Source organism: Megalops cyprinoides, chromosome 3, assembly GCF_013368585.1.
Source record: "Megalops cyprinoides isolate fMegCyp1 chromosome 3, fMegCyp1.pri, whole genome shotgun sequence".
Taxonomy (NCBI): Eukaryota; Metazoa; Chordata; class Actinopteri; order Elopiformes; family Megalopidae; genus Megalops; species Megalops cyprinoides.
The window spans coordinates 6,516,277-6,543,346 of NC_050585.1; the positions used below are offsets into that span (position 1 = coordinate 6,516,277).

Sequence of the window (27,070 nt, forward strand, 5' to 3'; positions counted from 1 at the left end):
GTGTCTTAGCTGCGTACGTACAAACATACTGTATATACACACACACATACATGCTTGCAACACTACGCTAAGGTTCAGCTTGGGTATTTAACATTACATATTTTATTTGCGTAGGTTAAGCAGCATCATGTTCAAGGACACAACAGCAGTGCTCCACCTGGACCTTGGGTACATGCTCAGTTCCCTAACCACAATTTTTTACAGTTAGCAGACTGGGGCAAACACACTGTGTCCACCGTGGAAGCCATAGTGACGTTTGAGACTTTATATTTTTTTCAGCTACAGACTAATGTTCATTCACAGACAAGATAAATGGGCATGCAGACATGAAATGCGCACTTGCTGTGGTTTATAAGTATTCAAGTCATACAGCGTTTCTTTTTTTTAAATCTCTCTGCCTTTTAAACTACATCAGTCCAAGACCCAGATCAATCCGAGGTCTGCAGTTATCAGTCTGAGGTCAGGTGTGATGAATGTAATGAGACAAACTCTCTGTGCTGGTAAGGCTCGCCGCACCGTGGGAGAGGGCTGATCCCCCGGGCCCACGATACCAACAGAGCATGCAAAGTTTTTAGTAATTAGATAGCAGGGGTCACGATTTTGATACTGCGGAAACGAATTTATCACCAGCCCGTGCAGCGCTTATGACCTGCTGCCGGTAGCGGAGAAGCAACACAAACACCCTTTGTATAGCAAGATGGCGGGCGTGGAGAGGAGATGAGAAGTGCGGCGAGGACATAGAAGCCTACATGTTCAACAAGTGTTCTAGCCGTTGTTATTGTTACTCAGTTCACTGACTTTGAATAGGATCTGACTGTCTGGCATCACATGGCTCCTCACAGATGGGGGAGCAGGTCTGGTGCGATTATAAGGGGGGTGGAGAGGGCTACCGCGAGAGCATGTGTACAGTAAGTTCGCAGACCTGTGTGTCTGTGTGTGTGTGTGTGTGTGTGGGTGTGTGTGTGCACAGGCACCGAATACACACAGTACCTTTTGTACTGAAGCACAGACAGTCCACCGCAGGGGGTAAGGAGTGAACACTGCTGTGTAAACAGTGGAAAGCGCTGTAACCTAACAATGAATTGGCACAGTTTGTTAAGCCCCTCCGCTATCAAAATATTTTATCACAATTTCACACCCGTCCAGATAAAGGCAGCACTTAGACATTCGATCTCGAAATATTTTTTACTCTAAATCTCAGTGTTTTTTTTATGTTTGTTTTGTCTCTTGTGTTTTTCAGTGAACAGCTTAGACTCCATTATCGCCCTGTACGGGGAGACAGTTGAAGTACCATGCAACAGAGGAGCTCCCATGCCAGAGAACCTCATGTTCGTCAAGTGGAAATACGTATGTTTATTCTTTCTTATTATTCTCTTTCTCCCCCCCCTTACCTGACTGCTCAGTGTGTGTTAAAACAGTGAGGATAGGCAAGAGAAGTCACCCAGTGAAGAATAACAATCCCAGCATTCCGTGATTAATGGCTGTGTGGCAGCCAAAACCTGATCAAATGCTGCTGTTGCTGCTACTGTGTAGCAGGGAGTAAAAAGCATTCCGGAGATGAGAAAACCTATACACCTTCTTTCAAAGTGTGGAAACACAGAGGAAGGGTTGCTGCATTTTTGCTCTCTCTGCAGCGTGTCTTTAACTTTGATTCAGCAGACATGAATTTCCATCAAAAGCATGGGGGCTGCATTTGATGTGGCTATGGTGGTACTTTTATTTGGTTTGGAGTCCGACAGAGGGATTGCACCTGGGCAACACAGGCTGAGGCTGTTAACCCCCCTGTTTGAACATAATAAACAGGAAAAAGAAAGGGGGGGATGGTGTAGAGGAGGTGTGCTGTGCACAGGTGAGAAGCAGGATTGTCATAGTTGGAGACAGGACTGATTTGTCTAGGTTTGGTTAATTGTGTAGTAATTGCCTAAACATTCTCCTCCTGAACCGTTGTTTACAACTTTAATAAATGAAACATGATGCTGTTTTTCTGTTAAGCAAGTTTTTTTTTTTTTCTGTTACTTGCAGAACTTTTTTGGTCTGTGAGTGAGGCAGAAAATCAAGTAACACTTTCCGAAATTTGTTATTCAAAGTCAAGGACAAACCCTGCTGCAGTGAAATGGAATTGCTGCATGGCGAAGCACTAAAATCCAGTAACTCTTACATGCCATTTGTCATCACTCAGAACAAAGCAGGTGGCAGTGGAGACCTTCTGACTAAAAGTAATGGTCAAGAAGTAGCAATCCTAGCGAAAGACAGCTACAAGGACCGGGTGAGCATCTCCCCTAACTCCAGCCTGCTCATCGCCGACGGGACCCTCGCCGACCAGAACACCTTCACCTGCATGGTAGTTGTCCTGGGAGACGTCAAGGAGTATCCCGTCAACGTCACTGTCCAGAGTAAGTACTCGGGCTTGGGCAGAAGCAGTACAGATCGCTACACTGGAAGAGATCACTCACCCCCCACCCGCTAACTTTAAAGCTGCTGCCGTCGGTGACAGATTACTCGGGATAAGTGCTGGAACCCTTTGAAAAGATAAAAAGGGGTAGTGGGTGGATTAAATTTGAGACTTAATCTTAGACCAAAACACTAGCTATGAGGGCACTCACTTCTTGAACACTTCAGTGCTGAGAAGGCGCAGATCAGAAGATTTTCATGACACAAATAAGACATGTAACATCTTAAGTTAATTACTGTAGCAGGTGCGTAACTGTGCATGTTGAGCAAATGAATATACCGCCCAACATTTAAATCTGTGGCAATGTGCCCATGTAAGGAATTAGCAGTAGACAGGAGTTTTACCTGACTGAAAACACTGGTTACTGAATAATACTTCTGTTCACTTTTGACCATCAGAGAGACCATTGCCACCACAGATCAAAGACAAGGCTCTAGAACTGGAGAATGGCAAACTGACCACGGTGAGTTGGAAATGTTGAACGTTTCACTATAAAATTTGAAGTCACAAGAAAAACATGCTTCATCTCAGTATTAAAACACCAGGAGTTGAAAGCTTTTCCCTTTTTTAATTTAGTGGATCCTCTCAGACGCTGTTTCTTTTTATTAATGTGCCTGTATATCTGTTTATATATTATTGAACACCTTGAATCTTTTTTATGGAGGCAAGGAATATTTGCAGTAATAACTCATTGTACGAGCCAGAGACAGACTACATGTATTGCATACTCAAATAATCCAATTAGAGATGAAATGCCATAGTATCTCCAACCTCCAGAAATGAGATTTGAATTACATGGAAGTAGACACTAATAACGGACAGGTCGTTTATTAGAATTACATCAGAGAGATGCATTTTAATCATGAGGTGCTGAAGGAGAAAGAGATAGTCAATTGCACCTTACACCATATGAGGACAGAATGCAATACCATTGCTCTTAATACTTTTAGAAATATGTTTTATTCAGGATAGTGGAGATTTCTTTTTCCCTTTTTTCTCCACTTGCAGGATTACTTTGTATATGCTGTTTCTCTGTCTTTCATGTCATACACTGCTGCTCAAACAGACGCTCTGGCGTTAAAGGGAGATGATGCGGGGTGGGGGGCTTGATGTGGGGGCTGGCTGCTGAGAGCCTGCCTACTGAGGGCTGTCATGTTCAAAGTGCCGTTTCATTTCTTTCCCCCGCGCGGAGGAAGAGCCAAAGCCCCCCTCAGAAGCTCGGCTTTGAACCCGGCTCCGCGCACGCGGGACGCATTAACGCGCACGCCTCATGCACTGAAAAGGTCGCGTTCTGTTGGCGACGGAGGCGGAGAGGGAGAGGAGGGGTGCGGCGGGGAGGCCATGGCCGTGTCTCTGCTGTGGGTGGCCTCACAGGTGCCTCCTGCGCCGCTGAGACGCTTCTCCCAGAGCTCTTATTAACGGGAGACAGTGCGGTCAGTGTTTTCAGAGCGCTGTCTGCTGCGTACTCGGGCCGTGAGGTATCATGACCCAGTCATTTCTGAGGTTCATTTACATTATCTGATGCAGACAGTGCAGTGGGCGCTTACTTTCTCTGCAAATGGGTTTGGTTTCTTGCTGCTGCCCTTGGCACCTGAACCAATGCATTATCTCTCCTTGGCCTTGAACCCCATCACCCCTCTGGCTCTTACCCATAGCCCACTTGCCTCTCCCCCTGAAGCATCATTCACACGCCCCTGCCCCTCGCCTAATCCTGTCACGTCTTTATTAATGCACCTCCGGCGTTTCCTGTAATAGAGTTTCCGCACGTCCATTTTTTCTCAGAGCGGAAGGCACGAAAGGTGAAGTCAGGGGGCGTTTGCCTCGAGCGCTGCTGAGTAAGGCTCCTGGCTGTGCTCCGTCCGAAAGCGTTCGCTCTGTCACCATTAGTGATGGCGCCCGCACCCCGAGAAGGTGAACGACCCCTCGCGACTGCACCGAGGGAAACGCCAACACCGTTTCAGCGCAAACAAACAAAACTTAACTTACTTACTGACTTGTAAAACGCCGTGAGGGGCTGTCAAGCTGTCGGCTATGCCAGAAATGGCCGAGCTCCTTCCCGGGGCTCCAGCTGAAAGGGTGTGCATCTCTTTCAGCTCGGGGAGTGTGTCGCTCAAGATGCCCACCCACCGGCGAGCATCACATGGTCCAAGAACGGTGAGCCATTGGTCCACGATGGAAAAAGTAAGTTGTTTGTGCCGCCTGATAATTCCTACCCCGGTTAGCAACTTCAGGAGCAAACTTCATGCTCTTAGGTGTTTAAAACCATGTGGTGTACTGTTCTATTAATATGTCTGTCCAGGGTAATAGGCATTGTTTTAGCCAGGCTTTTTCTTTGTAAATTGCCTGTATTGATTTTATCATATAAGCCATGCATTTTCGATGTGATGCTGTGTTATTCAGGAATAAAAAGAAATGTTTGCTTTTCACTTTTTTGTTATTTATACACACTCCTCCCACGCACTGTTTCTTGGAGGAATTACAGTTTTACTTTGAAAGGAGTGGATAGCCACAAAGTGAGGCTGAAATTGCACTAGGTGCTGTTGCAGTAGAGCAAAGGTGTTTCCCTAGAGAGGTAATTTATAGATTTCTGACACACCTGTCAAAAGCAAAAACTCACGGGGTACACAGGTATTGTCACATTTACTATGAAATTATGTCCAATAAGGTTTGTGTGAAAAATGCACCCTGAGTGTGACTGAAGTGCCTGTGTTGGCCGTGTGTGTTTGCAGCGACCTTGATCACGTCCGCGGTGACGCAGGACCCTGCCACCCGCCTGTCCACCACCTCCTCCAAGCTGGAGTACAGCGCAGTGAAGGGCGACGTGGGAGCCCAGTTCGTCTGCACGGCCAAGCACGTCCAGGGTCCCGACCAGGAGTCTCCACCAGAGACCTTCACCATTCGCTGTGAGTGGGCTGGACCCCCACCCCCTCCCCAGGGGGCCCACACACCATTTGGCTGACCAACCTGAGGTGGGGGGGGGGGGGGGGGGGCACAGATTGACCTCCCGCAGATTGTAAACAAGCACTTGCAGCGAATGCTCTCAGAGGCAGTGCCAATGGTCTCGACCAGATCAGCGGTTAGTTCAGCCTTAGTCAGCCTGCTGTAGACATGGACTTGCACAGCTCTTGTCAAAGCACTCTGGCGTACTGACTTCTGTTATTTAGCCCAAATGCATTTGGTATGGCCATGGGGCTGGAGTGTTGTGAGCGGAAGATTACTTTGTGCTTCCTTGCGTTTGTGGTTTTGGGGGTAATTCTGAATTCACTGATGGCTTCACATGAAATGGCCGTCATAACTGGTTTTATCGAATGTGGGGTCGTTTTTGAGTCATGTCCGGACACAATGCACTTAATTGAGTCTGTCTGGGAGCAGCGCTTATTGAAGACCGACAGCCTGGGGCTGCAGATGCAATATGAGCCGCTCCAGCGCTGCATTCAGTGGAGAGGCTTGCCACGCTAAGTGATGTGAGAAATGAGGGTGGAAGACCCTGGGGGAGGAATGTGTGAGATTCTCTCCTCTTCCCCCCTCCCTTTCACTCTCTCTCTCCCTCTCTCCCTCTCTCCTCCACTCCTTCTGCCTCTCTCCCTCTTTCTCTCTCTACCTTACACTCTCTCTTTGTTCTTCTCTCTCTCTCTCTCTATAACTGTCTCCCTCTCTCCCTTCCTCTCTCCCCCTCTCATGCTCACTGTTTTATAGAACCCTCCCTAACATCCTCCTTCTGTCTGCAGATCCCACTGAGAAGGTGACCCTCCAGGTGGTCACCAAGGGACCTTTCAAAGAGGGAGACAATGTAACTCTGAAATGCAAGGCCGATGGGAACCCACCTCCCACCAGCTTCAACTTCCACCTGAAGGCAAGTCCCTCGTAGTGCTTGCTTTTATTGGATCAACATTGCTTTAATTCCCCAAACTCTGCGCAGACACAACACACTCTATAAGAATCATTGCATGAACTGGTTCTCTTATAACAGTTGATTCTTTTAAGCAGAATTAGAAATCAGTGGACAAAATGGACTTTTATGTCTTATGTAATGTTTTTTCTGTGTTAGTTAATTCAGAAATGTTCCCCAGACATAAACTACTTTTATAAATTCTCTTAATGAAAACCATAGCGCCGTGACTCGCCGTGATTATGTCATCCTGCAGATTGATGATGCTGTGTTTGGTGCAGAGCTGTGGCGCGGTCTCCGTTTGATCGCAGGCTCGCCCCGTGTGACAAGTGCTGCCTGTGTCGTGGGCGCCTTGCTAGTTTTTGCTTGTTTTCTGTCTCCTTCATTCTTTATGATGCTCGCCCTGTCTTCGAGAGTCACATTTTACAGTGTAAACAGTATAATGCCCAATTTATCAGCCGCATCGTTTCAAATAAGGCCACACCACAAGGTAGTTTTCATCAGAAGAAAACATCTGTCTTCCTGCTATATGAATATATGTGTGTACATCTGTCTATATATAGTGGATACTAAGGTTTTGTCAAAATATTTGAAGTAATACCATAATTTACATGACATACACTGTATTCAAAGTGGTGCTTTTCACTTATCTGCCATTACACTCAAATGTGCAATGTATTGCACGATGCAGTTGACCTCAGAATGATACTGATAGTTGGATTGCTTGATTCCTTCAAGCGAAATATTTAAACAGCATTAGTACAGGACTGATTTTGTCCCAGCGTTTTTTTTTTTTGTCATGGTATGCAGGTGTTCCTTATATCTGTGATTCGTATAAATGGAGTGCACTGTATAACATGGATTAATTCATATGGAGGGCTAAGTGAACCATGAGAGTGATTGAGAACATTTAAACAAAGGTGAGAGAGTGCAGAATCAACCCAAAACCCCAGCCCTGTAAAATCTAACTCAGGATTAGTGAAAGGGCCGTTGCCTGAGGTTCAGTACTGGGTTCCATTCATCCAACCTGAAGCCAAAGGGTTACATATAGCTTGCTTGCTTTTTAGAGCTGGGCTCATCTGACTCTTGCTTTGGGTCTTCTTGCCTCTGTTTGGACACAGGGCCAGAAAGTGCTTGTGGAAGACTCAGACTCGTACACCCTCACCGACGTCACTCGTGACATCACAGGCGAATACAAGTGCTCCGTGGCTGACGACGACAGTGTGGAGGATGCCAAGAACATTTCTGTGAACTGTGAGTCAGTTTCGTGTGTCCCTCTGAAAACTGCAGCGCTGTTTATTCACAGAGAAGTGGACAGTCTTTAAAACACTCAAATGCTTTTAATGCTTCTATATAGTGTAAATGAAGTCACAAGAGCAGCATTAATTAAATTTATCTTTAAGAGGATTAGGGTGATGCGTTATTATTGTGGGCAGTGGAAGAGGTAATTATAATTTTTGACCATTTCCTGGAAGGGCCTATGAAAACATAGATAAGCAGAATTTTAGTCCATTATTAATTACTGTGTTCTGCGGTATGTGTGTGTGTGCGTGTGTGCACAGGCTTCTATAATCCGTGTAGCAGAGTTCAATAGTTGCAGTTTGAATGAATTTTATACTACTGGTGTGCATCTTCCCTAAAATGTCACACAGTGTTTAAACCAAGAGTGGCAAAATAAGGACTTTGGCAGGGAGAAGCCTCCTGAGGAATCACAAAGTCACCCACTCTGTGAGGTGAATTCTGATCCTCTGAAAGCGAATGTTTTAATGGATTTGGTAAGCGCGACAAATGAGCACGAGGCAGTTGCCTGCAGTGGGCTGATAGGCCTCTTTTTTTCTCAGTGCGTCTGAACAGTTGGTTCCTCTCTCCACAGTCCTGGATGTCAGCCTGAGCCCCTCTGGGAGTATCGTGAAGAACGTCGGGGACCGCTTAGAGTTGACAGTGCAGAAAAATGCGTCGGGTGAAGTCAAGGTTTCTTGGACCAAGGTGAGAGTGAGGGGTTTGGACGAACAGAAAAAACACTCTTCTTTGTTATAACTGTCAGAATGGAATGATGAAATGGGGGGGGGTTTATTATTGCTGGCAGACATCTTCATAGTCAGCACAGGGTCACAAAGACGCAGGGAGACAATGAGCAGGGGCGAAGGTCATATCACCCGATAAGCACGCATGTTCTTTCAGGACAAAAGACCGCTCGACAAACCGCCCAAGTTTGACAAGCTGACGTACAGCGACTCCGGAAGCTACGTGTGCGAGTTCTCCGTGGCGGGGATCAAGCAGAGCAGGTCCTTCCAGCTGGTCGTGCAAGGTAGGCCCCCCACACACACCCAAGATAAGGTCCTAGAGGAACGAGTGGGGAGATATAAAAAATATATAAAAATATCATGGAGTTAACGTAAGTCATGCGTGTGTCTGTGTAAACTCTTTTTCAGGTCCGCCGGAGATCAAGCGGCTGAGCAAAGAGCTGGGCGAGGATGGTCAGCACAAGGTGCTGACGTGCGAGGCAGAGGGCTCCCCCCAGCCCAGCGTGCAGTGGAGTGTTAACGGCACCGACGTGAGTGCGCACCTCCTCCCCCAGGGGAGCGCCGGGCTCACTAGAGACACCGCTCAGACCCCCGGGCAGGAGTTCGGTCCCCGCCTGTCACCTCCCTTATCTTGAGCCGCGATGGCCATTAAATCGACCGTTTGACCTCCGGTCTGCTGTCAAGAGCGGTGTTTATTAGGATCCGCCAAGACACCAGGGAAGTTTAGCTGCTGTGTCTTTTTTTTTCCCCACCAATACACTCCAGGCGAGCCTCAAAGGCACTGTAGCTGAGGATGCTCTATCAAAGTGTAACATAGATTGTATCTTCTGTGACCATGTCGTCATTATTCACAGAGAGCACAATTCTTTCAGCACCCCAGCTAAATTACTTGCAAGAAAATATGTCCCTGTGACACAGGCATGCCTTTGTATCCAGACTGTCCTGGCTGTATTTTTTTTTTAGCTGGAGGAAAGAATATGAAGCTTGGCAGGTATTGTTTGAAAGCGCCAAGCACCGTTTTTTTTTTTTTTTCTTAAAAATCTGATCAGCGAGTTGCTTGACGGCAACCTTCCAGACAGAGTGTTGACATTGCAGATGAGCGTGGTTTTTGCCTTGCTTAACCTTTGAGCCGGGCCAGACGAGGCGTGCACTGCTTTGAACCAAGGCCCAACTGTATAATTCCTTGTGGTGTGGAGAACAGCGGGTGTGCGTTTAAACACACTGTCTTCTCACTGGTTGAGGGGGCTAGGTAGACAGCCCATCTGCTTACTTTGTGTGTGTGCGTGAGTATGTGCGTATGCGTGCGTGCATGGTGGTCAGCATGGTCGTGTGTGGTGAGGCTTTCTTGCTATTGAGGCACATATTTTATCCATCAGAGATGGGCGGAACACTTTTGATGGAACCCAGTTACTTACAATATTACCCCTTCAGTGGAACTTAAAATATTTTCTCATTCCCTTATGAGAGGACATAATGGAAGTTAGTCCTTCCATTAGACTCTTCAGTCTAATGGAAGGACTAACAAGGAAAAAAATGGCTATTACATTTATATCTGTGTACTTTGTGAAACTTCTCAATGACATTGTTCAGACTTCTATAAATGCCTTTATACTCATATTGCATCAGTATTACATTAATTATTCAGACTGCTCTCAGGGGTGAGTACATTTTAGTGCTGTGTTGTCCTTGTACGCTGGAGAGAAACGATAGTCAGGCTCTTCCTCCTGTCATAATCGGTGACTGCCTCTATGCCCAGAGGATCTGTAGTCCAGCAGCAGTGGGTGTGGTTGACAGGTGTCTGGGCAACAGGAATACCAAACCAAAGAGAACAAAATAGAGGACCCGCACCACCCCCTAGTGGTCAATAATAGACCACCTTTGTTTTCAGCGTAATTTATTTGAGTTCAGAAGACACTAAAGCAGACAGTGGTCTATTCTTATTAAAGTTTTAACATTGCGAGCGCAGTACAATAGTCACCTAATTGCTGATAAGACAGCGCCTCTGTTCTCAGTGTGCAAGCATACCAAGGAGCCGACTCGTTTATTTTAATTATGCCTCTTGCTAATTGTGTTTCATTATTGCAGTTTCAGTCACTATAGAAGTCCTGTAAAAGTCCTGTTGACACCATATGTTGAAGGTGAAAGTGAAGGTTTCCTGACATCCTGTGGTTTACAGTCTGGGGTGCCAGTTATCAGAGTGCCGATGTGTGACCCCCCTGTGTTTTTGGTTCTGCAGGAACAGAGCTCCTACCAGGACTGGAAGCTCACGCACAAGATCACTGTTGTGCCTACCGCAAACCTCACCGTCACCTGCACGGTTTCCAACGAGCTGGGGATGGTCTTCAAGACCATAGACGTGTTCTCTCGTAAGTATGGTCCCAGTCCCACACACACACATCCACACATGTACCACTTGCATGGCCTACGCTTACGTGATTCTCACGGTGGACGTGGGGTGAGGCTGCTTGTCCTCACCATCGGCAGGAAGTGTGCTCGCAGGAAGCCAGTCTCTTGATGTTTTGAACTAATTAGACTGCCCAGAAGAAAGGTGCAAAGGGACTGAGCTCTGCTGACAAAAACAACTAACAGCTAACCACAGGAAGTCTAACGCTGGGTTAAATAACATCTGCAGGCACTGACTGGTCGGTTTAAATATACTTCACGCTAGCTGTTGAGCTGTCATTGGTGGTTATTAACAAGTGCATCAGGGACAGGCTAATTTCGGCTGAAAGTCACTCGCATGCAGAGTCTTGCTGAGGGATCTGAAAGGTAACCCCTGTTGTCCACATGTAGGTGTCTCCACCCATGCACTGTCTCATTGCGAGGGCCTTCTCCATTCTCATTCTTTTCTTTTTCGGGGTGTTAGTCTGAGTTGGGGTGCTGGACGCTATCCTTTCCCTTCTGCCTCTTGGTCTCGAGTAACATGATTTAAAAAACTAACTAAAACTAACAAACTAAAAGATTTTTCTGTGACATTTGTCTGAATTGCATTCAGTCGTACTATGTTTTGACAATTTGAAACTCGCTTGGCTTTCTTGAGTTCTAAGACGACTTCGGGCAAGTCCATGCTGACCGGCTCTTTGAGCACGGGTCACTCATGAAGTCCCACACTGTTGATTACAGATCGTTTTGATTGTCCCGAAAATGACGGTGCACACGTGATTTCATTTCTTTAATGGAAGCTCATTTTATTTTATCTGTTTTCAGTATTTGAGGAGGAGAAAAAGCAGGAAGAAGGTAAGTTTGTTCATCATTTTTTTTTCCGTTCATTTTTTACTTCCTTTGGGCGAGAGGTTGTTGCTTGCGCTGGACTTGATGGACATAGTCTACTCCAAAATGCCTTGACCCCGTGACGTGGAAAGCGATCTGTAATCTCGAGCTCCCTTGGAAGCATGCCAGCATCCCATCCCGATCTGAGCACATCGCAGAACCGCTGTCAAACTCACCCTGGCAGCCCGGGTGGTGAGACTAATTTGCGGGGCTCAACGAATGTCAGACACACCTGTGAAAGAGAGCGTGCAGGAGGCCAGGTCTGACATTCAGCCACCTTGAAGGTCCTGAGCAGCCCGACATCCTGACAAACCTTCATCCGAGTACCCTTTTTATCCACCCATCCATCAGTCACCTGAAGAGAAACATTAACACACGGCCATGTGGTATAGGTTATAAACGCACTACATGTCACTCTATTTATCCTCTGATTTTTCCAAAAAATATTAAGGTAGTAGATTTAGGACACTGGTTAAATATTTTCTTGGTGTCAGACTGGTTAATCGATCCTCCATGACTGACTGTGGTACTCTGAAGTGACCAGTACACAAACACGTCTTCATTAGTCAGCTAGGTGATTGGTCACCTGTTGTGTGACCGCAGTAAATCAGTCAGCCACGTATTGTCAATTAATCAAACTGATGCCAAACCTTCTTTGGATGCACCGTATGTAATGTACCGATTCACATTAGTCCCAAGGTGCCTCTCTTATTGTTAAATCTTAAAGGTTGCAACACTTACAGTGTAGGGTTGGTGACTTTGAGTCGGGTAGTGTTCAACAGCAGCCAGAGGACTGAACGATTCTGACCAGCCAGTCCGAGCTCATTAAATGTGAACGTCCGCCATAACCGTAGGCAAACAAGGCAGGTGGAACCCATTCATTTAATGTGATCATTTGCGTTTGCCAAAGGTCAGCGCAGGTCTACAGAGTGTTTTAATATGCCGCTTTTTCAGCTGCTTAATTATAGGTTCACAGCTTAAGTATGGACTTTATGGTTGCTTCGCAGGCGAAGGGGATGACCAGGCCAAGCTTATTGTGGGCATTGTGGTAGGACTGCTCCTGGCTGCTGCAGTCGTGGGTGTGGTCTATTGGATATACATGAAGAAATCCAAGTAAGTTATCCACTGACACAGCTGTGTCATCCTGCTCCTAGAGTAAACAGTGTTCTAAAAGCACAGCCGCACTCACACCCGAGGTATTTCCTGGTTCTGTGAGTGCACTTAAATGGAAACAATGCCTTATTGAGCAGAATAAGGTAAACAGATGAGCAGCATCAACAATGTTGATTTTTTTTGGCACTATGAGATGTAAAAAATAAAGGTTTCTGTAGTAACTCGACCTCTCGTTTCAGACAAGGTAGCTGGAAAACAGGAGAGAAGGAATCCGGAACCTCAGAGGAAAGCAAGAAGCTGGAGGAGAACAATCACAAAGCAGATGTGTAGAGACGGTTCTCAAGGGATAAGGAAGGTGAGGCCTAGTCTTCCTGAAGCCTTGAAGCTAAAAACACCACACTTGCTATGACTTATAGTACTTGTCCAATTTTGTGTGCTTAGTGTGGGAAAGCTGGAACACTGCACTTCTTTGATTTATAGAGTATTAAACATATTTAACAGATTTTCCCACTTCTTGACGCCAGTGCAATTCTAAAGCCAATACAGGCATCATTAGGTAGACAACCAAACAGCCCTTGATATTGAAAAGTACCCTCTGTTGCTTTTTCTTGGCTAATTAGCTAGCTAGTTATCTAGGCATTTGGAAAACTGTATACTTAAAAAACAGTTTAAGTTGTTCAAATGTATTTCTGCTAAAATTTAGGGCAGAAGTGTAATGGTAAGGAGCAGGGCTCTTAACCAAAAGTTTGCTGGTTCAGTTCCCTGCCAGGACACTTCTGTTGTACCCCTGGGTAATGTACTATAATGTCCTCAGTACATATCCAGCTGTATAAATGGATGAAATTGTAAGTCGCTCTGGATAAGAGCATCTGCTAAATAACAATAATGTAATGTGAAAATAATGTATGTTATGGTAGGAAGAGCTGAACTAGGTATCTAGCTAACTGCTGATGGTGCATCTGGTGCAGTGCTTCTGTAGTCCACATTAGAGGACCCAGTTGTTTGAGTTATCGTTATCTTGGCTATGGTAATGTTGCGCAGGATTGTTCAAGTATAGCTACCTATTACAGCAATTGTACTTGGAGTGTTAGATTACCACAAGAATACTATGAAAATTCACCTCACAAAAAACAAGCATTTCCAGTTGCATTTTGACCCCGTTAAATGTATCCTAAATTACTGCACATCCATTTCATGAGGCGCATTAAACATATTGATAATTGTAATTGTAATTATAGTCACTGAAGCTGGCGCGCCGCGTCGGCTCGTTCGTGCTGTCATCACTTGTCACTGCTTTGCAAAGTCATACGGTTGAGTGAGGACAGCTCTCACACCTGTTCAGTTAACATACATGCGAGACCCACATTTTGCATTTCTGTTGGTAATCACACAGGATTTCGCTTCCATCTGAATTTCTTCCAGGGAAGCAGCGATGAGTGGCCTTTTCACATTGGACTTGCCGTTCGACACCAAACTTAAAACTCTCCGAGGGCCATTTCTTTGGACGTGGACACCATCCGTCAGGCTTTTAACGCACCGCACGTTTTCCGCAGCAATTTTCAAACCCCGAGCTGAGCAGAACACCCCGTACCCTCCTCCATCTGAAAATAAGGTCAACGAAAGCATTTGTGTCGCACGTGGATTCTCACTCTGCTGGTCTCCACCGAGGATGGCTTTTTTTTTTGTTTTCCTTTCTCTCTTTGTGTTCCTGGTGAATGCTTTTTTGTTTCACGCACATTGTCCGTTAAGTGGGTTTCAGCTCTTTCTTTCTTTTCATAAAAAAAATGAGAAAAACTTACAAAAACAGCAAATTCACTGTACACTTTTTAGGCTTATATGAATACACCCGTTCCATGGGCGAGGGCATGGCCTCTGCTCACAGGCAGGGATGCTGTCCCACTGAGGACTCGCTGCCGACGTCGGAATGGTGGACTCTCCTTCTTCTGCGGGTCGGCCGGCTCTGAGAGGTGCCCGGGGCTGCCCGGGACTGAGGACTTCACTGCTGTTTAACGCTGTGTACCTTCACATTTCACCTCCTCACCACATCCAAAAATTCAACTCTTTCACTATTTACTTTGCCCATTTTGGATGGCCTTTGCCCCTTTGTCCATAGAAGGCTAAAGTTAAAATCCATCAAAAAAAATTACAAGTTGAAATGTCTGTATAGAGCAGGCAATGTGTTATTTTTGCTTTGTGAAAGCATGTATTGGGCTAACCATTTCTTGCTTCTTGCCTTCAGCGAATTTTAAGTTACTGTTATGGGAGCTCTGTGTTTGGGAATATGCAGCTAATGGTTTCTGCACAACAAAAAAAAGATAGGGCGCTTTTAAAAAACTTGAATGTAGCGCCATTCTTGTCCTGTCTGCCGTTCTTAAGTCATATCGCTGAATCTTGAGCCAGTTAGGACTAAGTATGTTTAGATTGTTCATGCCACAAAACAGAAAAGTCAGTTTATTTTTTTTAAGCTGTGTTATGTCTAGTTACCACTCACCTTGTTACAACGTGTCCATTTCAGTTTGTTAGTTTTCTCCCTTTTCTGTGGCATCTGTCAGAATTGTGTGGCCTAGTTAAAGCAGATATGTTGTTCAAAACATCACAGTTGTGTTCTCTGTAGTTTGAGGAGACTGTAAATACATCAGATCTGAATGTCCTGCTTGTTTTTTTGGCTGTATTTAAACTGTGTGAGGAACACAAGGTTCGCAGCGCTTTATCATACTGCTTTGCAGGGATGGTTAATTTTTACCCATTTCCATTTCAGCCTTCACGGTTTATCACTTCAATAGTTAAAAAAGGTACTGGTCAGTGGAAAAAGTTACTTAGAATCACTTAAAAAGCAGTACTGTACAATGCGTGTGTAAACCTTGTTTCCAGCTTGATCGTTTTTTTCATACTTTATTTGAATGGCCTATATATACTGTGAAAAAAATGAACAAATAAATTACTACATACAAACTTTAGGACTCAGACTAAGATCAAAGTAAACAGGTAATAAAATGGTACACTACTTTGGTCATTAAGTGACTAGCCTTTATGTGTGTGGTGAATATCAGTAGTGAGATATTACATTAATGCAAAGTACATTTTCAAAACAATGATTCCTTTTTTCACAATTTCTACAATTCATTAACCATTTACGAGTTGCCCACTATCTGTATTCTATCCACTAGTAAAACAAGTCATACCAATCAAGACATTGTTGCCTAACAGTATAAATAGGCTCTTTAAATGAAGTGTTTCATTTTTTAATTTGCTTGAATGATTTGAAGGATGTATTGCAGCTGAGGTACAGGAGGTGTTCAAGGGTTTATGACAGTACGCTTCATGCTTTTCCTCCTTCATTCTTTAAACATCAGGTCAGCAGTGAAACCAAAGAGGGTAAAAAGAGAAGGCCATACAAGTATTGTAAATACTGACTTTTTCGTTTTTGTACTTTTGTTGAAAATAAAGTGTACATTTTGAAGAAAACAAACTCCAGGAAATACAGTTGAAGTCTTGAGTTTTTTGCCCAGTTTTTGTTGTGCGTGTTCATTTATGGCGGATGTGTGACCTCTGGATAGTGGTATTCTGTAAACTGTTATGGTTTATGGTATATGAGATTAAATAAATGGAATTTTATGAAAGGTGAATCCTTGACAACTACTATATTCAGACAAAGTGTCCTCCTCTTCCCCAGATATACATCTGACAGTTTAACAGGGAAAAATGTTTATCACAAAAAAATTTATCGTAAAATGGTAAAGTCAGCCAAACTGCTGTCAGGGTGAGGTGAATTGCATTACACCACCACGGGTAGAACTGACAAGCACTTCTAAAACGCTATAAAATGTGAGAGTGGTAAAATAGGTGCTTTATATGCATGTCTGTTCCGCTCTGAGCTGGGTTAATCCTCAGGGGTGAAACAGGTAGCTGGTCTCTAAAACTGAATGAGATGGCACACATGGGGCATGTAAAAGGTGCTTTGGGGCTGTTACCAGTAACGTGCCCTCCATCACGGTTCCAGGTTCTTCCTTCTGTGAAATGGCAAGATAAAAACGCTTCTGATTTTCACACCTCCAACTACCCATGTAAGTAGTCCCAACGTACTCCTCACTCGTCCATTGCAGATGCACCACACATTACACTATTCAGCAGAAGAGAGTGGGAAAGGATTTAAGTGCTACCGAAGGACAAGTGGTCATTAAGCTCTCAGTAAAGCAGAATCCACATCAAAATAACAACACTGACCAAAAAAATCACAAACGCGGCACATCTTGTTAATACTGGCTTTTATAAAACTTTCACAAGAACAGATTATAGGTTACTTTAATTACTGAACAATGAAAAAATATCAAGAGAATGCTTTCATAAAGTATAAATTAATTGCACACATCACTATCTTTTACATGTTACACAAGGCATTTTTTGACAAAATTCCTCCAAAAAAGAAAGAGAAAGAGAAGAACCTCACTGCCGTCTGAAGGCCACCAAACCTGTGGCAGGACAGATGGGCAGGACCACTCTCAGGTTTACACTTTCAAGTTTAAGACAAGAGAAGGACACCAGTGCAAAATAAAGCTTCAAGTTAATATTACAAAACCTGAATGTGGGGAAACAAATAATAATGCAACTGGTAAAACAGCAAAGCAAATGCGCGTAATAAATACGAGCAGGTCTGACAGTTCATCGAAAATAAAGGCCTCAGATTGACTGTCCACTGGGGTTCGTGTTGAGCTCTTCCGCTAGCAACAACTCTAATGGCTGCTCCAGGGTCTAACCGATGATGACAACCTGCAAAAATGGAACATTTTCTCAGAACGATCGAGTGCTTTGAGTTCAGCACTCGGAATGTCACCCAGGTGATTTGCTAGCTTTGTTTCAAAGCCTCAAATGCGTGTGTGGGGAAACAAAACAAAACAAAAAAAAAATGTATGTCCTGGAAAAATATATTACAAGGCGTGGCACTTAACGCATCTCAGGAATGCTAATTTTTACTTGGGGTCTGACTGCACAACTGTCAGCATTTGCGTGAGTTAGTATGTAGATCGTGCTAGCTTTCTGGACCTGTGCTTAGCATGGACAGCAAGTGTTACACACACGCACGCATGTCAATTGTTCACAAGGCAGAACGAATCTATTGCAAAATTTGCTTTGTGGCATTGTCATTGTTTTTCTTTCTCTTTTTTTGGCACGTAAAGGGACACTATCCATTTCAGGACGGTCCGTCTCTTTTCATCAGAGAACAGAGATATAATGACAGGGCTGGGTGCTTCCTTTTTGGAAACCGCTGACCGGTTACAGGAAAAGGCAACCTCCTCCTCTCCCAGAGCTAATACATTCAGAGGCTCGCTTCCTTCTGCGGGTGAACTGAAAGGCCGCTTAGTGGTTCAGTCTGCGGTTAGATCAGCTGAACCGTATGGGGGGGGGCTCAGGCTGTTTTTTCTTTTGCTGTACATTCGCTGAATTTCTGTTGTGGGGGGGGTGGCAGCAGGAGAGCATCTGTAAACCACAGAGAGAGCCCAGGTCTTTACAAAACTCATCTGTTTGGACAGCCGTTCCAAGACTAGGAACTTAAAGACAGCAAATAACCCAAGGGCTAGAAGGCTCTCAACCCCCCCTCCCCTCCTCCCCCACCCCCCCAACTCTGCAAGCTCATTAAAAGCACAGCCACTCATCACCTGCACAACATGTCACTGGAATGGATGGCACCTGGGATGAGCTGAGCATGGAGCTGTTACAAGCTTTACATGAAGCGAGAGTCGATCTCCAAAGAAGTACAAGCAGAAACAGCCACAAAGAAAGCCCAGCCCAGCACAAGTGCTTCACTATGGCCTGCTGTCACAAAGAGAGAGAGAACGCCGTCTGCATTCAGGGCCCGGTTGGTCGTTACAGAGAAACACTTAGAGGAGAATCAGTAGTGAAGGCCACATGCGATAGGATTTCTTTCAGTTCTGAATGGTTTTCCCCATCCATTTTTCAGTCCATTAAAGCAGAAAAACCCAAAAAAACAATACCCAAATGAAAAGGTGATATAGTCACACCCCAGAGGAGCGAGCGGGTCGGCCAGGTTGGGGACGGTGACAGGACAGTGTGGCGGCAGCAGCGGCATCGGCAGCAGCAGGACAGGAGCGACACGGGGTGGCCTGCAGGGCCCGGCGGGAACTGGGAGCCGGCCAAGCGGCTGCGACACAGAGCCAGCTGTCCACTGTAAACAACAAGCTTTCATTTTTCACAGGTTTTTCACGTGTCAACAAGGAAATGCTTTGCCTCAGTTCAACCCTGATTCGTTATGGCTAAAACATGTAGCTGTGCGTTCCCCCCCACCCCTCCCTGCCCCGGATCCCAAGATTTCTTCATCTTCGATTCCCCATCTCTGATTGCTGACACCATTGCGGGAGAACTTCATTCCCCTGGGTCTCTGGTCCTCCTGTAGTTTAGAGTCTCTCCTGATGGAGTCCCTGCCTCAGGCTACAGGTTCAGTCTGGGGGCCACCAGGGCAAACTCCCGCAAAATGTTCCTGGCCACATCCACTTTGTTCTGGGCGATCATCAGAGCCCGTTTCACATCCTCGAAGGAATAGCCCTCCCCCATCAGCTTGGCGATTTTGGCGTCCACGCTCTCGCTGGCCGACTCGTGGCCATGGGGCTTCCTGAGGTGGACGTCAGGAGGGGTCTTCCGGGGAAGGGGCTTTGGGGGCCTGGCGGGTGCCTGCACGCTGTCCGCCAGGACTGCGAAAAGAGACAGGAGAGGCATTCATCACATCAAGGGCCTATGAGTGACTACACTTACTGTGACCTGTGTCATACCACATTGTGTCCACTAGATGGTGCACACTGACGGTTGTGTGCAGCTACTTCTGACACTTTGTGGAACTCGTATGCATATTAATATGTTTTTTGCTGCAGCACGTACACACGGGGCACACGCACACACAGCAAGTTTACAAATTCTGACAATCACCACACGTATACACAAACTGGTGACCAGAACACCACAGGCAGAGCACGCTTGCAGTAGGTTCATAAAAGGCCTTTTTAGGGGTTGTGGACACATAAGAAGAAAAAAAAGATGAACTACAACATACACAGGCAGTGAGGGACAGATCAGGGACATAGGAGGGCATTATAACTACTTTCAGGAGATGTTTCATTAATGTATGCCATAATATACATTTACAAAAGCCAGTGCAGGGTTTTAAGTGATTAGTGCATAGGACTGTGGAATATGACATGATTTTCTATACAAGGACCTGCTTCAGCCACTCTCAGAACCCCACAGTTAGTCAGGTTAAGGGCATCTCTGCAGATACACAAACACCGTAAATCCAATGGGAATCCGTCACTGGTAGAAAACGATTATCTATGACTACTCAGATATTCAGAAATTAGTGACTGCACAGCTAAAAGGAACTAAAATGCAGTATATACAGATATATGCCAAAGCTGGTTTATAACAATGATGGTAAAAATCCAAGTGCAATAACAGACACTGCTGCATTGTTCTTAAAACAATAATTAACATTTGATATTACTTATCGTGGAACATGTATACATAGCTGGAGTTTACCTTTGATTCTAAGGTCACTGAAAACAAAGAACTTTAAAAAAACTGATGACTGCATAAAAATTTATTTTGGTGAGATAAATCAAGCAGATGGCCCCTACAAGGGTGTACGATAAATTTTTACTGCATCTAGCCAAACAGTTTCCCTGAGTGCAAGGGAGCACGCTGGAGGCATGGATGCCGTACCTGGGGTGGGAGGCAGCTGGTCGTACTCCTGTGTAGCCCTCGCTGGAGGCTTCATGCTGTCTCCGGTCTGCCTCCGCACTGGGGGCAGGGGCACGGGCCCGTCGAAGAAGTTATCTGCAAGTGAATTCGTTCCCGTTTATATTCAGTGCGGGTGAACACGTGTAGGCTGTGGTTGTAGGCGCAGAGGGTTAAGTGCGGTCGGCCTACCGGGGTTGAGCAGGAAGTGTTCGTGTCCAGAGGCCGGCCGAGCGGCGCGGGAACAGGAAGGGGATGAGGACAAGTCCGCGGGGCTGTGCCGCAGCGGGGGCGGGGGCGGGGGCTGGGTGGGGGGCGCGCTGTTGAAGAGATCCTCTGCTGTGGAGACACATCACAAAACAGAGGACACTGATAAACCCACAAGTGAACTGGACACAAAACCAGTGGCTATCAAGACATTAATCTCCTTTGCCACTAGATGGTGCCAAAACACTACTCAACATCCCACAGCATCAGCATGTTCAATTTAGCATTTGCAAATCAAATGCAGGCAAACTTTCCCAGACACCCTATCAAGTAACTTCCACAGCATATGCGTCACACGTTACAAATGTACTCATTTGCACATTACAAAATGTGTGGAAACCTTTTCTGTTTAATGGTACACATTCACCAAATGACATGAAAAGAAGCAAATGTCTTTGGCTTACTGACTGAAAGCCATCTGTTCACACTGGTATTATTAGACTTCCACACTGCCAGCTTGAAGCTCACTCTTCCTGCTGGTTTATATGATTCTGTTCATTTATTTCTGAAGAAGCTTTTTAGAAAAATTTATCCAGCCCCTCGTTTTAAAAAACTTACAAAACTGAAGGAGTGGAACATGTTCTTGAAGTAGAATGCCATTGACACTTTTTAAGGTATTGGAGAGGACATGTTGGATTGTCCAGTAATGTCAATTGTGTAACTGCCTCGAAAAATGTGTACTTGAAAGTGTTTATTTTCAACACGTATCGGTAATGCAATGTGAAGGTAATCAAAAAGAACTATAGATCACATATGACATGTTAACATGCTTGTTCCATACATCTATATGCTTTGTCCTTCCCTCTATACTGATTCCACCAACAATTACTTATTGTTGAGAACAGAGAATTGAGAACAGATCCAAAGGTAGGTGTTTACAGCCACACACATCTAACTTTTTGTATGTTATGTTTCAGTTTGAGCTACTTTGCAATGCGTTCTGACAATCTTTTGTTCGTATATTAACCACCATATTTGGACCAAGTTGCAAATGCTGTGCAATTTCATGACTACACTGATCTGAGATGTGTGAGTTTTCGAAGAACAGAGGAGGGTATGGTATTATTAAAAAATTGGTCATTTTACAGCATTCTGACTGAACACATCCCACAAATACAACACAACAGACAAATCAGGCAGCTGCCATTTTAACAGCCCCCACCAGAGCTTGGTTTAGAAACTGGTCAAAAGCCTATATGGTATTTTTTTGCTTGACAACACTGTCTTTCAGAAGACACACTTTATAATGCTGTAGAGTGAAGGTGATAATTTGCACCAAATGAATGTGATACGGCCCATTCTCACCTCATTGATATTTTGAATATTTAAATAGACGGGTTTAAACGTGGAATATAATTTGCATCAATGATAGAGACATGTACACAAATGCACGTACATACGAACACACACACCCACACACACAGGCACATGCACACACACACACGCACGCACACGCACGCACACACACACCAGCTCCTCATTAAGTTCAGTTCTGAAACCATCTCAACCTCTGTGTTTAAAAGTACAGTGTTACTATGGAGGAGCTGCGTGACAAGTGCATTTGAGGAATGGAACGCCTTGGGCAGCACTTACTCACTTGTAGCAGATCACTAAGATAAAGACTGAGAGCACTGCAACTGCACATGTACATCTGAGAGCTTGCGGAGAGCAAAAACGACTCTGCTCTTAAGGCTACTCTTTATAGACTAAGGCCCAGGAAAGCAGGGTTTAGGGAGGGAGGGGCATTGGCTACCTTGATGGGGGAGCAGAATGTCGTAGTCTGAGGGTGTCCTGTTGCTGGGGGGGCAGAAGACAGGACGCGGCGGCCCCGATACAAACAAGCCAGACTCAAAATGAGCACCTGAGAAACACAAGAAGAGGTTAAGCTGATCCGGCCTCCCGGCGGTAGAGGGCGCTCCGCTGCCCTATGTGCACGCGGTTTTGCCCGCCGTTCGTCGCCTTGCTTCTTTCCACTGCGCCATCACAAAAACTCCATTTTTATTTCCACGGGACACACAGATGGACGTGCATATGTTCCAGGGGGAGGATGAAGAGGAGGTACCGGACAGCGAGGGGGTCTTACCGTATTCCAGCGCCTTGTGCTTCTTCCCTTCCATGGAGTGATCTGAGGACCCGTTTGCAAACTGGCCGTTCTCCAGGCCCCTGGGGGAGAGCAGAGAGCAGCACATGACCCTGGGAGCCCTTCCTAAACTGGCCCTCGCTGTGAGAAGGACGAGGAAGCCCTTGGCATAGACTCGCAGCGCAAATCACGGGTAGATCAAACGGGGGTGTTACCTGGTGGGGATCCGCACAGAGATGCAGACAGGGGGCTGGGTGAGAGTGACGGGGTGCGATGAGGGGATCTGATACTCGTCTTCCTCACGGCTGGGTCTTTCAGTGCAGGGGCTGGTGAAGGGGTTGGAGTACCTGAGAAACCACGGTCAATACAATGTAGATGAGTGACTTCCTCTATTACTGTAAAAGCAAAGATGTTCCTACTGACACAACATTTTATTTCACTTTTTGTAGTGTTGGGAGTTTAAAACACATTTGTCACAATAGTCGTAACAAAATGTTGGCTCTGCCACTATGTCCTTTGCTCTAATAATTTGGACTAACCATCATTGTTGCATTTGAGACTGTGATTAAACCTTAACAGTTGAGCCAGATATTCCATGGTTCTCTCTGACAATTTGCAAAGTTGCAGATGCAATGAAGATATGGACATGACTTGGCGGAACACCATTGTTTGCATGATTTTATCCAGAATGCCCTGCAGTAACACAAGGGAGGAGGCGTACTGTAACGCGCTGACCGCTAACAGTGCTTTCAGTGTCACGCACAGGTGCTGCTGTGTCAATTCTTCATGAGCCCTGTAGAGGGCGCACCGTAACAGAATTTCACAAGTACCAAAAAAGGTTCTTTAAAATTTTAAGGTAACTTCCTAACTCGCACACACAGCAGAGGTAAAAAAAACCTCACTTCACAAACAAACTGAAACTTTACCTCAGTTTAAAGAAACTGGATTATTTAACAGGAGATGCTGCTGACTGTGTTTCAACACCGGTCAGAGAGGGTGGAATTATTCCAAGCACAGCAGACAGGTTTCACTGCAGACGTTCTTTTTCTTTTTTTTTTTCCTGCCTCAGGGGGAAAATGACCTCAACAATTCCATGGCTGCGGTGTGCACGCGTCTGGTCACAAAGAGCCCAGTGTGCTTGGTGTAAGCTCGCCAGTCCCCGCAGCTGCAGAGAGCAGGAGCTCCGGCCTGGGGCCGCCAGCCGTGCCTCTCTCTCCCCGCCTACAGCGCGTCTCGCGTCCCGGAGGCTAACGCCGCAGCGCTGTGGGGTGGGGAGGCAACGGGCTACTTAGGCACCTTTGCTGACCGGGGCTACTGGGCATCCCCAAAGGTCTCGGCCCGGACATGCATCGGTGATATGGCTGTTTAGACTGAGGGCCGCCTCCTGTTTGCTGTCAGGGTCTAAGCAGCGCTGGGGCCCAGAGCTCCTCTGCTCTTAGCACATGTGTCCAAACAAGGCCAGCAGACAGAGCGGTAGCAGCACCGCGTTCCTCCAGTGTGGCACACAGCACTACGCAGCCAGCGTCCGACACGAGTACTCCGGGACAGGGGCTGGGAAAACAGCGTACCCTTCACTATACGCTCCGCTTTACGCCTCTCTGAAGGCCAGGTGCTTTGGAATTCCACCATCCACAATACCTCCCAGCTACACACACTCACACACTAAAGAGAAGGAAGATTAAAATGGGTTTCATTCACACAGTCACGTTCCTTTGAAGCAGGGTTGCAGGCCCAGCTGGGATGTTCTGCAGTATTACTGAACAAATTTTTTCAGTCTAAATTAAATATCACAGCAATAAAGATCATCAAAATGCCCTCATCACATTTGCTGTATTAGCACCATATGCTGTTCTGTAACACCTTGAGGTGAATTACATTTTGATTCCACAACAAACCTAATCTCACCGATGTATTCCAACCACAAGCATATTTACCTTGGGCGTTTCAGGCCAGAATCAAAGTTAACAACGCCTCGGTGTGCATTTCAATACTGTTAAGCAGGTGAGATATAAGATATGGTAACTTAGTTGTGCACGTTCTTTGAGTCAGACCTAGAAATGAACTGGAACTCACGAGGGAGGAGAAGATGAAGTGCATTAATTCCAATGTAATTTCTGGTGACAGTCATTTTGTGGGATTTGCTGTGCCACAGTATTGGAAATTAGCCAACGTCTGGATTTGCGCTGGGATTTCACTCACAAAATCTCTCACAAAATACGTGCCATTATGAGAATGAGAGGGAGCTCAATGCAGCTTTCACAGAGCCACAACAGTGCAAGCATTTCCACTTTGCTGTGACTTCGAGGCCACGGCGGCACTTTCTCTGCCTGTGCCGAGCCTTAGGGGCACTGACACAGACAGCAAGGCAACTTTAAACAGAGCCAGTGTGGTAAAAGTGTCAGATAACTGCAGTAAGACCATAGCTCGGCCCACTTTCATGTGCTCGGCATCCAAGCTCCAATGGCGGTGGTGGGGCTGGTTTAGCATTCCTCGTCAGAGATGTTGTATATTTTCGGGAGACTGACGTCCACCCCCCCAGTTCCGAGCACAGATGGAGCTGGTTAGGGGGGTTGGTGGCTGGGATCCGGGAGAGGGGAAGACTCACTTTTGGCTGCTGGTGAGGGCAGGCGGGGGAGGGGAGTGCCGCAGAGGGGGTATGTCGTACTCATCGTTGGCCAGGAGACCGTTGGAGAAGGACTGTGGGCGGACGGAAAGACAGAGGTTAAAGCACAGGAAGGACAGGGCCGTCAGCCGGGCTCCTCCCGGAAAGCAGACTCTTCATTTTAAGCAATCAATACAGCATTCATTGCAACCCACACACCCCCCACCTCCACCCCCACCGCCCCACAGAAGTTGGCACACCACCTGTGCGCTCAGCTAGGAAGCCGCCTGCTCCTGCACAGACAACGCACGCAGCCCCGGTGACTGTTTTACAATGAGCTCCAGACCGAGAGACGGAGAGTCCTGGGAGCTGGAGCGCGGCCACATGTAAAAGAATCCCCCTTCCACGGCTGCGCGTACGCCGGAGATGGATTACGATTGCCTATTTTTAATGCCTTTCTCGCAGGAAGTGCACTTTTACTAATGGTCAATTTAAAAGCTTGGCTTCCTCCTCCGGCCTTATTGGAAGTGACAGGGCGAGTCTGCCTGGTGCGGGGCCAGCGCAGCTACCGTGGGTCCTGCTCTATCTGCCAGCTTTCATTAACGGGGCCTGGCCAATTAATCCGGGGGGCCGCGGTGAGAGCCGAGGAGGCGGCGGTGTGCGGGGAACGAGACAGCCACTGTCTGGGAAGGCTGTGCGGCTTTCAGTGGCCGTCCGTGAGCAGATTGTAGAGCCGACCCTGCAGAGTAAATGCTGCTTCTGTAACGGGGGGGGGTGAGTGTGGCCTTATTGTGGAGGGGCATTGGTCCACGGCGCCAGCCGCGTGATGCAAGAGATGGATCTGCCCTGCTTGAACGGCCCACGAGCGAAAACACCAAACCGTGCATCGCCCGTTCACATGGGGCTGTGTGCGTCATGCGCTTTTTAAATCCGGCCCCATCCGAGCGGGACCCGGGAGAACGGTGCCAGTGGGCGGGGCCACGCGCACCTGCGGCCTCCGCAATCCGGACCCGGCCGGGGGGGAATCTGCAGATTCAGCGGGCAGATGTTGCGCCGGCTCCGATTAGGGTTAATCCGCTAGTGAGAATAATCCATAATTACAGAAGGTTGGAGGGGGTGCGGGGTAAAGGATACGGACACAGAAGGTCTCGCATGCACAGCTTTGCCTGAATTCAGAAACACGATACCGAAATGCATGCGGGAGCAGCTACAGAGCGTAGTGCCGTGGCAAACCTGTCTTCCAGATCCCCCCCTTTAAAAAGACCTCCGCTCGAGCTGGACCCTGCTCTGTGATTCAGGCAGGCCCGGCAGTATTCTTCAAAGGCTAGTGACTCTGTGTTTAGTGTGACTGTTACGTCAGAAAGAGGCCCACCCGTTAGCACTGATTTTAAGCATGGGCTAGGCTTGCTTGACTGGCACTGGGGTGGGTCAGTGATTACAGTAATGCTTCTGCAGCTCCTATCTCTCCCAAACATATGCAGGCGTGTGTATGTGTGTGCGGGTGCGCCTACGTGTGTGAGCGTGTGTTTGTGCGTGATTGCATGCCGGTGTGTGTGGCGTTGTGTGCTAGAGTGTGTCTGTTTGTGTGTGTGTTTTAGCGCCTGCATGTCTGTGTGGCTGTGATTGTGTGCCC

At 46.4% G+C, this 27,070-nt stretch overlaps 2 protein-coding genes across 3 annotated transcripts in view; one reads left to right on the forward strand and one right to left on the reverse strand.

Moving 5' to 3' along the window:
- The window catches only part of alcama (activated leukocyte cell adhesion molecule a), a 55,322-nt gene extending 39,103 nt beyond the window's left edge, over nucleotides 1-16,219 (forward strand). Inside the window, exons 2-16 of one of the 2 annotated variants that reach the window (XM_036525593.1) lie at nucleotides 1,241-1,347; nucleotides 2,180-2,393; nucleotides 2,851-2,915; nucleotides 4,546-4,633; nucleotides 5,182-5,355; nucleotides 6,181-6,305; nucleotides 7,463-7,595; nucleotides 8,215-8,327; nucleotides 8,523-8,649; nucleotides 8,774-8,895; nucleotides 10,602-10,731; nucleotides 11,573-11,602; nucleotides 12,643-12,748; nucleotides 12,988-13,103; nucleotides 14,171-16,219. In XM_036525593.1, the coding sequence (XP_036381486.1) occupies nucleotides 1,241-1,347; nucleotides 2,180-2,393; nucleotides 2,851-2,915; nucleotides 4,546-4,633; nucleotides 5,182-5,355; nucleotides 6,181-6,305; nucleotides 7,463-7,595; nucleotides 8,215-8,327; nucleotides 8,523-8,649; nucleotides 8,774-8,895; nucleotides 10,602-10,731; nucleotides 11,573-11,602; nucleotides 12,643-12,748; nucleotides 12,988-13,078 (1,625 nt within the window). In that variant the 3' untranslated portion in view covers nucleotides 13,079-13,103; nucleotides 14,171-16,219. The remainder of the gene's footprint in view (nucleotides 1-1,240; nucleotides 1,348-2,179; nucleotides 2,394-2,850; nucleotides 2,916-4,545; nucleotides 4,634-5,181; nucleotides 5,356-6,180; nucleotides 6,306-7,462; nucleotides 7,596-8,214; nucleotides 8,328-8,522; nucleotides 8,650-8,773; nucleotides 8,896-10,601; nucleotides 10,732-11,572; nucleotides 11,603-12,642; nucleotides 12,749-12,987; nucleotides 13,104-14,170) is intronic. The other variant, XM_036525594.1, reaches the window with a different exon arrangement.
- Nucleotides 16,220-18,716: 2,497 nt separating this feature from the next.
- Nucleotides 18,717-27,070, reverse strand: part of cblb (Cbl proto-oncogene B, E3 ubiquitin protein ligase) — a 69,027-nt gene continuing 60,673 nt past the window's right edge. Inside the window, exons 13-19 of the mRNA XM_036524760.1 lie at nucleotides 25,441-25,532; nucleotides 23,051-23,182; nucleotides 22,839-22,918; nucleotides 22,509-22,616; nucleotides 20,681-20,827; nucleotides 20,474-20,587; nucleotides 18,717-19,452 (exon numbers count right to left, since the gene is read on the reverse strand). Of these exons, the coding sequence (XP_036380653.1) occupies nucleotides 19,193-19,452; nucleotides 20,474-20,587; nucleotides 20,681-20,827; nucleotides 22,509-22,616; nucleotides 22,839-22,918; nucleotides 23,051-23,182; nucleotides 25,441-25,532 (933 nt within the window). The 3' untranslated portion in view covers nucleotides 18,717-19,192. The remainder of the gene's footprint in view (nucleotides 19,453-20,473; nucleotides 20,588-20,680; nucleotides 20,828-22,508; nucleotides 22,617-22,838; nucleotides 22,919-23,050; nucleotides 23,183-25,440; nucleotides 25,533-27,070) is intronic.